General features: G+C 34.2%; 2 protein-coding genes across 2 annotated transcripts; one reads left to right on the top strand and one right to left on the bottom strand.

Moving 5' to 3' along the window:
- The first annotated feature begins 3,117 nt into the window (after positions 1–3,117).
- Positions 3,118–8,366, top strand: LOC139896168 (4-hydroxy-3-methylbut-2-en-1-yl diphosphate synthase (ferredoxin), chloroplastic). Its single transcript, XM_071878759.1, has 19 exons — positions 3,118–3,249; positions 3,620–3,854; positions 3,989–4,146; positions 4,856–4,962; positions 5,040–5,140; positions 5,220–5,296; positions 5,418–5,537; positions 5,627–5,857; positions 5,999–6,115; positions 6,219–6,293; positions 6,405–6,482; positions 6,567–6,626; positions 6,738–6,800; positions 6,887–7,031; positions 7,117–7,333; positions 7,445–7,604; positions 7,694–7,792; positions 7,887–7,991; positions 8,101–8,366. Exons 2-19 carry the CDS (start codon positions 3,647–3,649, stop codon positions 8,200–8,202), a joined length of 2,223 nt encoding a protein of 740 aa, XP_071734860.1. The 5' UTR covers positions 3,118–3,249; positions 3,620–3,646; the 3' UTR covers positions 8,203–8,366.
- Positions 8,367–8,999: 633 nt separating this feature from the next.
- Positions 9,000–12,334, bottom strand: LOC139896169 (protein disulfide isomerase-like 1-4). The gene is made up of 11 exons (XM_071878760.1): positions 11,675–12,334; positions 11,453–11,582; positions 11,078–11,243; positions 10,851–10,969; positions 10,657–10,737; positions 10,464–10,550; positions 10,218–10,361; positions 10,045–10,125; positions 9,811–9,945; positions 9,597–9,653; positions 9,000–9,479 (listed from the first exon to the last, which is right to left on the bottom strand). Exons 1-11 carry the CDS (start codon positions 12,283–12,285, stop codon positions 9,339–9,341), a joined length of 1,752 nt encoding a protein of 583 aa, XP_071734861.1. The 5' UTR covers positions 12,286–12,334; the 3' UTR covers positions 9,000–9,338.

Raw genomic sequence — 12,334 nt, forward strand, 5'->3', positions numbered from 1 at the left:
CACAAGAATAAAATATAATATATAAATAATTATATTAATTATTTATATATTTATATTTATTTTATATTATGTCGACAAGCTAGGAGCCAAAACATTGTGAGCTGTCCCTGGTCCTCATGCGAGTCGCATGGCCAGAAGGCCATTTCCATGCGAGTCGCATGACTCCAAATTTCAGGCCAAGTGCTATAAATTCTCGAGTTTTGGCCAGATAAATCACACACACATATATATTATTTTTACTCCGTATTTATTTATTTTATTATTATTATTATTATTATTATTATTAATAATAAGATTATTATTAATCTTATTATTTTTATTATTAGTGTTATTATTTTTGCGATACAAAAATAATAATGTACATAAAATATTACGACGGAGTGCTGTCCAAGTAATTTTTCAAAACGAGTTTCCGAGAAAGCTAGAGCTAAGGAAAATATGGGTTATTGCCAAGGAGGTTATGGGTAATATTCGGGGGTATTTTTGTGAATCAAACCTCGTGTTTATCATCTCCGATGCGTCTACGTGCTTTCCTGCAATATTGTATATCAATATTAAACAGTGAGTTCATTTGATTCCCTTTTACTCTTTATATTTCTGGGACTGAGAATACATGCGCTATTTTTACAACTGCTTTATTAAATGCTTTTGAAATATATTTTTAACTGCGAATACATGCAAATGCTTTATTAACCGATATACAATATTTATATGCGTGAGTTTCATAAGATCCCTTTTACTCTCTACATTTTTGGGCTGAGAATACATGCAAATGCTTTAATAACTGTTTTACAATAATTATAAAGTGTGAGTTTCATATGATCCCTTTTACTCAATATATTTTTGGGCTGAGAATACATGCGACTGTTTTTAAATACTGAAAATACTAGATTTATATGCGTGAGTTTCATATGATCCCTTTTACTCAATATATTTTTGGGCTGAGAATATATGCACTTTATTTTAAACGCAATGGATACAAGTACATACTAAATTCTACACTGAGTTTGAACCGAAAATCCCTTAGCTTTGGTAACTAGTAACTGCCAGTTATAAGAATTAGTGGGCGCGAGTAGTAGTATATGGATCCATAGGGCTTGACATCCCCGTTCGAGCTAGAGCGCTAGCCTTTTAACGGACGTATGCTATTTGAGAAGCGTACACGTTGGTTTGCGTGTATTATTAAGATGATTATACAGAGGGTACAAATTATATAAACGTTAAAGTTTAGTTACCAGGGTGCTCAATTTTGTAGAACCGATTGATAAACGTTTCGGATGAAACAACTGAAATCTTGTGGTCCACCTTTTATTTAAAACATAATGATAAACGTTTTGAATGAAACAACTGAACTTTTGTAATCCACATTGATATACGGATTATGTGTAATATTAAAACTATGAACTCACCAACCTTTGTGTTGACACTTGAAGCATGTTTATTCTCAGGTTTCTAGAAGTCTTCCGCTGTTTGCTCATACGTGATACAAGTTATGTGCTTGGAGTCATACATGCTATATACAAGAAACTTGCATTCATCAAACCATTACCATGTATCTTATTTTGACTGTATTGTCAACAGATGTATTATTGTAAACCATTTAAATGGTGATTGTCTATACGTAGGAATCATCAGATGTAAAAAAACCTGGAATTTATATATTCATTTATGAAATACCTTTTCAAACGAATGCAATGTTACAAAACGTATCACATAGAGGTCAAATACCTCGCAATGAAATCAATGAATGACGTGTTCGTCCATATGGATTTGGAGCGATCGTCACACTTTTTTTTCTTTCACGCTGTGTCTTGCTTTACCTAAGGATTAGCAGGACTTGGGCATAGAACTTTTGTCGACGATAACAGTCATCTTCAACGCTGCAAAAGAGAGTTTTTTTTTATTCAATACTAATGTGATATTTACAAGGGAAACCCTAATAAACCTATAAACCCTAGTGGACCTAGGCCCACAATCGGGTTGGGCTAACTTATCATTTAACACTCCCCGGAGTCCGAGCGGCGAAATGGCGAAAGCTCGGACTGGAAGAAAAAACACTAAATAAATAGAAGATAACTTTTTTTCCCTCTCTTATTTATTGCACCGAATTAACTGCTAATCGTTGATATAAGGTTAATAACTACACCTATCTCAATTACAACACCATAATTTTAGGATTTCTTTTTTCATGAACAAAAGTCGCCATGAATCACCTTTCTTCTATTAGATAACCATAGGCGTGAAAGAACTCGAAGGCTAATCATTAGATCTTCATTCTTGATCAACTGTATTTGGTCAAAAGAGCTATGCACAATTTGTTTCGCCACTTTCATATAAGTAAGAGAATTCTACTTGTCGCCCATAATGCTTTACTGATATTTTTTCAACCCAATGTTGTAGGATGACGCATTAATAGCATTATTTACAATGTTCAGAATTAGAGTTGGAGACTGCTACTAAAAAAGATTTCTTCATAAAGGTGTTGTGAACTTACAATTGACAGATAAGTGTATCGAATCTTCATCCACGTCCTTACAAAATGGAGAAGATGGATCAAGATTTACCCCGCTTTAACAACGTTTTATTAGCAATATACGTACTTTGACATTAAGCATTGTCATTAACGAGTATTTCCGTATTATTTTAGATTCATTAAGAACATACGTTTTTAAGCAAGAAGATGGGGAAAAAGCATAACACATTTACTAAATCTACTAACTAAATTGACATTAAATATAACATAGTGATCTTAATGCTAGTGATCTTATCTTAATTATATACGAAAGACCGATACTGAAATTGATATTTTACATTGATTTTTCTAACTTTTGTCCTTTTCTGTATGGGAATAGGGGCAAAAGAATAAATAACGACTGAAATGTAGTTTAAACTAAAAGGGGCAAAAGAATAAATAAAGAAACAAGAAGAATAAGAAGTTACAATATCTCTCACCCATGAGAAATAGAGAATTTACGAATGGCAATAAATCGATGAAAACGTGAGATGCTCATTTTGTCCTGTAATTGGCAAACGCCGTTACTGTCCTAATTTGACCTTATTTTAACAATTTTATTAAATTAAATTTTTTAATTTATTTTAAATTATAAATAATTTAATCCAATCTCACCGAATTTTTCTGATAACCATTGCATTGCACCCCTTTATATTATAAACTAACAAACTCTCACCTCATTTCATTTTAATTCAATTCATACAGGTTCAGTCTCGCCACTAATTCTACAACACTAGGTACCACTTACTTGAATTTTATTCTCTATTTTTTTCTGCAATTATTATTACTATTATTGATTATTGATGTTGATTGTTGATTAATTCATGTAGTAATTAAGCAGCTGTTAAAGCTTATTTGATTCCTTATCTAGTAAGGTCTGCTGTAAAATTCATAAATATTTTCATGTGTTATGTGTATATGTATGTATTTTAGATGTTTAATACTATATTAATGATTTGAGGTGTTTGTGGAATCTGATCAAGTTATCTGTGAACAGTTTTTACTAAATAGAGGATATATTTGAATTAGGTTTTAACTTGATCAATCTGATGGAAGTGGTAAGCAATATGAGCTAATTACATCGATTCTGTTATATTATGTTTTCAGGATTGTGAATTTATTTGTGTTGTTAAAATGGCGACCGGAGCTGCTTCGGCTTCAATTATGATCTTAAAAGGCAGGGACAGCGGGTTAGGGTTTGCGAAATCTTCCGATTTTGTCAAAGTTTCAGACATGAAGAGGGTTAAGTCTCATAGAACCAAAATATCTGTGATTAAAAGCTCTAAATCTGGTTCAGATATTGCAGAATTTCGCCCTGCTTCTGAAGGAAGTCCTCTGTTAGGTAGTTGATAAAATTCTGTTAACTCTTGTGCTTGCAGTTAGTTATCAATCTTTTATCCATAAATATTAAGTTTGTGCTTGTGTCGATAAATCAGTTGAGCAAATTATCTGATTAAGTTTATTTGTTTTCGGTAGTTCCTGTTCAGAAGTATTGTGAATCTACACATAAAACAATCAGGAGGAAAACGCGCACGGTAATGGTTGGAGATGTGGCTCTTGGTAGCGATCACCCGATAAGAATTCAAACAATGACTACGTCTGATACTAAAGATGTGGCTGCAACTGTAAAAGAGGTTATTTTATGGCCTTTATTAATATCCTGGTTGATTGACAAGTAACATGTGCTGATTTTATTCTGATTTGAATTTTAAGTAGTATGTGTATCTTGATGTATTGCATTCGTGTTGCAGTATCACAGGTAATAATCTGATGTCATTAGTTCCAAAGATGTCTATAAAAATGTCACTGGTGTAGTATATATACTTCCTAGATGGTTTTGAAGTTAACTGTATTAAAATATGAACTAAGATTTACTTTATGTAGAAGAATGAGGTTTTGTTGACTGGCAACTTCAAAGGTCATAGAAATTGTTTTTATTTTGGATCAACTTGTTACAGCCATCAGCTAAAGCTATAAGTCAAGTGGTCAACATTTTACAGCCATCAATGTTACTTATTGGTCAATAGCCATCAGTTTAAGTCCACAAGCTTGTGCCTTTTTATTAATGATATTATTGTATGTATTATATTAAATTTTTTTGTTTGTTTTTGGAACTAATTAATCTGACTACAGTCACTCTGCTATTGGGCCCTGTCCTGGAGACTTGTAAATTTTGTTGCTTTAGTCGTTTCTTGTATCTTCACCCACTGTTATAATACATATCAGAGTATTGTGCCATTAATTTTTATTAAACTTATAAGGGAATATGAACATATAAGATATTTATCATGCTATATCTTTCCAACATGATGGCAGCTGATTGGTTTAATATCTGTTTTACAGGTCATGCAAATAGCTGATAAAGGAGCTGATTTTGTTCGAATAACCGTGCAAGGGAGAAAAGAGGCAGATGCATGTTTTGAAATTAAGAACACCCTTGTTCAAAAGAAGTAGGTCTACTTCTCTAATTTTTTGAAACGTATATATTCCGGGCTCATGTTATCTCATACATGCTGTACAATTTCAGTTATAACATACCTCTGGTAGCAGACATTCATTTTGCACCGTCAGTTGCACTTCGTGTTGCTGAATGCTTTGATAAAATTCGTGTCAACCCTGGAAATTTCGGTACATACTCACCATTTTGTTTCCTTTGTCAGACTTTCAATTGTTTTTTATTTATAATTTTGTGACGCATTTCTTCCAGCTGATCGACGGGCCCAGTTTGAACAGTTGGAATATACAGAGGATGATTATCAAAAGGAACTTGAGCATATTGAGAAGGTCAGCTGTTGAATTTTGATCAACCTTCTATCATTTCACATTCTTAATATTCCTTTTCTCTATTTTTTTTTTTCTTAAAGAACTTCAATATTTAATTATATTTTTGTTTCTGTTACACCAGGTTTTTGTTCCATTGGTTGAAAAGTGCAAGAAATATGGAAGGGCAATGCGTATAGGAACAAATCATGGCAGTCTTTCAGATCGTATCATGAGCTACTATGGTGATTCTCCTAGGGGAATGGTAAGCAGCTCGTCTAGCGTACTACAATTTCCATTTACTTTTCCCTCAATCGTTACTTATGTCACACAAAATATGATTTCTGTTCGCAGGTTGAATCTGCATTTGAGTTTGCAAGAATCTGTAGAAAACTAGACTACCATAATTTTGTATTTTCAATGAAAGCAAGCAACCCAGTAATTATGGTTCAAGCCTATCGTCTTCTTGTAGCCGAAATGTATGTTCAGGGGTGGGACTATCCATTGCACTTGGGAGTTACAGAAGCCGGTGAGGGTGAGGATGGACGTATGAAATCTGCAATCGGCATCGGAACACTTCTTCAGGTCTTATTATTTATTCCTTATGCTACTTAAATTTAACCAAAATGAATGAGCTTTGCAAATCGCATATATGATGCATATTAAAACTTAAAAGCCATATATACTTTGTTTATGTAATCATGCGTAAAGCTGTTTGGTATACAGGATGGTCTTGGTGATACCATCAGGGTTTCCCTTACTGAACCTCCAGAGGAAGAAATAGACCCGTGTAGGAAATTGGCCAATCTTGGTATGAAAGCATCCCAAATTCAACAAGGAGTGGTATGTTTTTGCATAATCTCATATCATATCATATAGTAATATAGTAATGTGAATTTATTCTAAGTCTTAAACTTATGTATTGATATCGCATTTCTGTTTGTAGGCACCATTTGAAGAGAAACATAGACGTTATTTCGATTTCCAAAGAAGAACTGGTGATTTGCCTGTACAGAAGGAGGTTAGTTTGCAACTCTCTACATAAAGTTATTATTTTTCTGTCATATTTTCTTTTTCTTTTTTTTCTATTTTTTTTAATAGTAACTCCTATTCCTATGTGAATGAATTATAGGGTGAAGAGGTAGATTTTAGAGGTGTACTTCATCGTGATGGCTCGGTTCTCATGTCTGTTACCTTGGATCAACTCAAGGTCATACTCACTTCTGTTATTTCATTATTACCATTTTTGTGTATTCATCGATTGAACTAATATTAACATCTTCTTGCATTACAGACACCTGAACTCTTCTATAGATCATTAGCAACAAAACTTGTTCTTGGGATGCCATTTAAGGTTAGTAAATATTATAATTATATTGGTATATGATTTATTTCAACACATCCATTTTTAATAAGATACATACATATTACTCCGTGACTTACTACATTTGTGATTTTGATTCAGGATCTTGCAACTGTTGATTCTATCTTACTGAGAGAGCTTCCACCGGCAGACGATAAGGATGCTGTAAGTGTCAACATTTTCTAACCGTGTTGTAGTTTATCTAATTTGGACGACTTGAATGACATCATAGTTTTTGTAAATGTGATCAGCGTCTAGCTCTTAAAAGGTTGATTGATGTAAGTATGGGAGTTATAACTCCTTTATCAGAACAATTGACAAAGCCTTTGCCCAACGCAATTGTCTTGGTAAATCTTAAGGAACTATCAACCGGAGCGTATAAGCTTTTACAAGAAGGTAGCTTTCTTTTCTCTCCAGTTAGTACTCAATTTACGTTAGCTAGTCTTGGTTCTGATACCCCACATATACGATCTACTTTTAGGCACACGTTTGGCAGTGTCACTACGTGGTGACGAACCCTACGAGGAGCTTGAAATTCTCAAGAGCATCGATGCTACAATGATTCTTCATGAAGTGCCGTATACCGAGGAAAAAACCGGCAGAGTACATGCTGCAAGGAGGCTATTTGAATATCTTTCGGAAAATTCACTCAATTTCCCTGTTCTTCACCACATACATTTCCCGAAGGGAATTCCCAGGTAATATATAAAATAAAAATAAAACATAAAGAAGATAAGTACATAAAAAATATATAATTTATATTTCTCTTGCTTCTAGAATTGTTTATTAATTTTACAACTGTGTGGCAGGGATGATTTGGTTATCAGTGCGGGTGCGAATGCTGGTGCACTTTTAGTTGATGGACTTGGGGATGGTATTTTATTAGAAGCTACAGATCAAGACTTTGAGTTTATCAGAAATACATCTTTTAATCTGCTACAGGGGTGTAGGATGCGGAACACTAAGACGGTAAATCAATAATTACTGAAAATCAATTATTATTTATTCGCTAGTCTTGTATATATGGATGCTTATGCTTATGTTTAATTAATACACAGGAGTATGTCTCATGCCCGTCTTGTGGTAGAACTCTATTCGATCTTCAAGTGATTAGTGCTGAAATCAGAGAAAAAACATTACATTTGCCTGGTGTTTCGGTAATAACCACGACCTTTTGAGGACACACAGCAGCTTTTTTGTTCTAATTAGCAAATAAATGTAACTTATTATGCGTTCTTTAAATTGTGGCAGATTGCCATTATGGGTTGCATAGTTAATGGACCTGGGGAGATGGCTGATGCCGATTTTGGATATGTTGGTGGTGCTCCAGGAAAGATTGATCTTTATGTTGGAAAGGTACACACGCCTTTTTTTGTTTGTTTTTTACTTTTTAATAACAATCGAGTCATTTACCAACTACGTATAACGTATTTATGTCTGATTCATTGATTGAATACTATTTCAGACGGTTGTACAACGAGGAATAGCAATGGAGAATGCAACTGATGCCTTGATCCAGCTAATCAAAGACCATGGACGCTGGGTCGATCCTCCAGTTGAAGAGTAGGAACGAGTACATTTGTTTGTGCCTTAAGTAAAAAGTGGAGTTAAAAGTTGTTAATTTGTTGTATTATTTACTTGGAAACATAGGCGATTGTGAACATTAAGGTAACATTATTGTTGCTATTCTACGAGATGTATACAATAATGGTCTAATTTATTATTGGCATACGAATGTCCTGCGTAGTAATGGATTTGATCTGGTGTTTGTGGTCAAATAGCTAATAGCTAATAGATATTGATCATTTTAAAGATGAGTTATTGACTCAACAAAACATGACTAATGTATAATGTATAGGTGCGTCATATCAAAACACGATTTCAGAAACGACACCAATTTTGTAGTTACATCGTAAGTCCTGCCAAAAAGACTAATCTAGAATATTGCATTTTTTTCTGAATATTCTGTATCGTGTAAATTGTAAAATGCTGAAAGGTACAAAGCTAGAAACTTCAGGATCCATATAACGAATGGTCTGTTATAAACTAGGAGTCCTTTTCATTTGGCCTGAAAAATGTAAACATCAAAAGACACCCATAAGCTACAAAACTGTTATTATCACCTTTGGAGTGGCTCTAGCAAGAACTCTTTCGGCTCATTATAGTTAATCCCAAATCCGAACTACTATCTATGAACGGACTATTCGATTAAATACAGACTAGCATTTGGTTAAATTCAATGTATACAAACTAACAATTAAGAATCATATATCGCCTACTTAAAAATCTGCATCTATATTATTGGCATAAAAAAACTATCATATTAGATTTCTTTCTAACATCTTAGATTCAATACTGCTCTAATAACTCAGAGATGATCATAGGTTCAGCTAGCAACTTAAACAAACATATATTAAGAAAATTTCAAAAATAATAATTTACTCTATGAGACTTTAAGAGTACTGCAATAATGATACCATAAGGGACAGGTGAACCAAACTTACATTCATAATAGTTAGGTTTAAATAAAAACCATAGTTCCGTTGCAGCCACTACCCTTAATCTCAACAAGTGGTAGATGTCGATCCTTTAGCAATACAACATCCGACCATGCTACTTCTTGTATTCTAACTTTGACTTCTCTTCCTTGTATTACATAATATCGTATTGCAACATCTACATAAGTACTCTTTATACTAATAGTCATAATTCGTCTTTTTTGTTAGTCTCGTTGCTTTCTTTGATTTCGGTGTAAGTAGGTTTCTGAAGCTTAAAGGGAATAGAAGCATGTTTCTTGAGAAACTTGTAGAATGCCACTACCGTTCGATCAACATCTACAGTTATCTGTCATAAAACCCATCCATTGTTAGACTTCAACCAGATATAAACCTTTGGAGATGACATATAAAGTTTGTATTTTATTTTTGTATACAATGAATTATCTTTGCAAATAATACTTACAGGATCGGAGCTTTTGTTTCCTGCAGGGTAAAAAAGAATTGTAGGGTATCCATCAGCCTGCAAAATATAAAGATCCAATTTAAGAGAACTGTTTGAATTTAGTAAGGTAAGCACGTTGATCATAAAAAAATAACACATAAATTATAAACATCACTATTTTGATTTAGTCATAAAGAAACTGGTGATAGTTCATGATTATGTATATCCCCTATACCTTAGCCTTGGGATGTTCATTTGTACTTCCGTCCATCTTTGCTATTACCAAAGAATCAACAACGCGTAAATGCTTAGCAAGTTTGCTGTAAGTTGGTTCTAAAGCTTGGCAATGCCCGCACCATGGTGCGTAAATCTACATCACACATGCATATGTTTAACCATGAGTTTTCTTGAAACACCAATTAATAATCAGTTAATACAGAAAATGGTCTATATTAGTCATTAGAAGTACCTCAAGCAGGACATCTTTTGACTCATCCAAGACGATATCATCAAAGTTATCCCCAACTACTATCTTCACATCACCATCATTCTGCATTGATGCGCATAGCCCAAAAAAAAGTTAGCCCAGTATAATAAGAACAAGAATGTACAATTTAATAACTCATCAACGAAAGAACTTACATCTTCAGGAATTGGATCCGACTTGTAGAAAGGTTTTAGCTTGTCATCAAAAAAGCCCTCCCCAAAGACCTTAAGGTTTTCAAGGGTCAACTCTTGGTCAAACACAAACTTCTTGCCATCATCATTTCCCGTATATCCAATAACCTGGGTTTAAAACATCCGGTTTATACAATTTATTTTCATTTATTTTATTTTATATTCTTCCAAAATGTTAAAATAATAGTTTAAAATGGAGATGTGTATTACTTGTGGAGCATCTCCTGTGATGCCAAAATAATCTGCGACAGGCTTTCCGACATCTTCATTGTCCAATTCAACATATACAAAGATAAGCTGCCCATATACAATAATAAGAATGCTATAAATCTCTCACAGGTAACTCTTTGGTTATCATTTTGGTATTAACCGAATTGTTATTATTATGTTATTTCCGACATACCTTCCCCTTAAATAACTTTGCAGCATCCTTGAACGTTTCTGAAACCTTAGTTGAGTCTTTCGAAGTTGCAAATAACAACACCTGACAAGAAAAGAACAGTTCATGGCCTTACAGTAAGTTGCCAAATAGCATGTTTATCGTTTTTATATAGGTAGTTAGGTGAAATAAGAACGTATTCATATACTGCATTTTACCTGTTTTTTTATCGGGTTTTCAAATATCAAAGTTGCACTTTCTCTTGAAAAAGTTGTCACCAATGGGAGTTTGTTGGCGAACACAAACTCCTTAATTGCAGACGTGTCAAATAAACCATCTGTATGACATACCATGATTCAAAACATGAAAACGGATAAAAAAAAGCGGTCGCCTCCATCAAAACGAAGCTGTAATAAATGCAAAACAAATGGTGAAGTTAACCAACCATGATGGGTCACTTTCTCAGCCTCCTTCTTGATCAAGACCAAAGCCGGGCGTTTTACATCAGCATTGATATGGAAAAGCTTGGCCACATTAGGCTCAACCGTTTGATAAAAGCTAACATCATCGTCAAGTCTTGAAGCTGCAACAAGTTCTTCATTTTCTTTACCCTGAAAGCAAACCAACCCAAAATAAAAACAACATTCGTATTTCAGATCTCAAAGTCTCAAAACTGGCATTTTTTAAGCTTAAACTGACATTATATATCCAAAATGTATCATCACCAACATGTTGAAATTTGTTGTAATCGCTAATATAACTACATAAATGACACAATATATAAGACAATGTTCTGGTAGACAATGCAGGTAAATTATACCACCAACGAGTCGAGATATGCCAAAACAAGTTTATCCTCAGTCTCAAGTATCTTCTCTGCATCTTCTACGCTTGTTAGGTTATACACACCAGGTCCAGTCTTCTTCTTAATCCAATTCACAATAGCATCTCTACATTATACAAATCAGCATCAATTAACCAATTCAATTACACACAACACACGAAATAACATCAAATTGAAGGAAAAAAGAGGGAAACTAACTTTGTGCGTTGACCTAAATAAGGCTTATGAACACCATCAACAAAAAACAAAATAGTAGGAAACCCTTGAACTTCATAAGTTTCAGCAACTTCACTTTCTTCTTGTGCATCAACTTTCGCAAGCACAACATTTTCATCTATCAGATCCGTCGCAGCTGCCGCGTACTCCGGCGCCAACGCCTTACAATGACCACACCACGGAGCATAAAACTCCACCATTACATAACGATTACTATCAATAAAATCAGTGAAATTACTTTCGGTCAAAACGACAACGTCTTGATCGTTATCAATTGAACCAACTAACTCGTCCTCATTACTATAATTTTCAAATTCATCAGACGGTACTTCGAAATCGTCGTCTTCGTAATTGTAATTTTCGAAATCGTCTTCGTCGCCGGAGAATTCGTCGAAATCTGGTAGATCTGGATCGGAATTGTAATGTGGTTGTGAGGTGGATACGTCTTCTGGTTCTTCGAGGAAGCTTAAGTCTTCGTCGTCAGAGACGTCCCCGGCGCCGGAGGAAGGTGGTGAAGAGAGAGAAAGTGAGGTGAAGTGAGAGAAGATGAGGAGTGTGGAGAAACAGAAGATGACGATTGATTGATTAGCCATTGTTGTTGAAATGAAGTTGACTGGATCACAAACATATATAAACAGTCAA

Source organism: Rutidosis leptorrhynchoides, chromosome 3, assembly GCF_046630445.1.
Source record: "Rutidosis leptorrhynchoides isolate AG116_Rl617_1_P2 chromosome 3, CSIRO_AGI_Rlap_v1, whole genome shotgun sequence".
Taxonomy (NCBI): domain Eukaryota; kingdom Viridiplantae; phylum Streptophyta; class Magnoliopsida; order Asterales; family Asteraceae; genus Rutidosis; species Rutidosis leptorrhynchoides.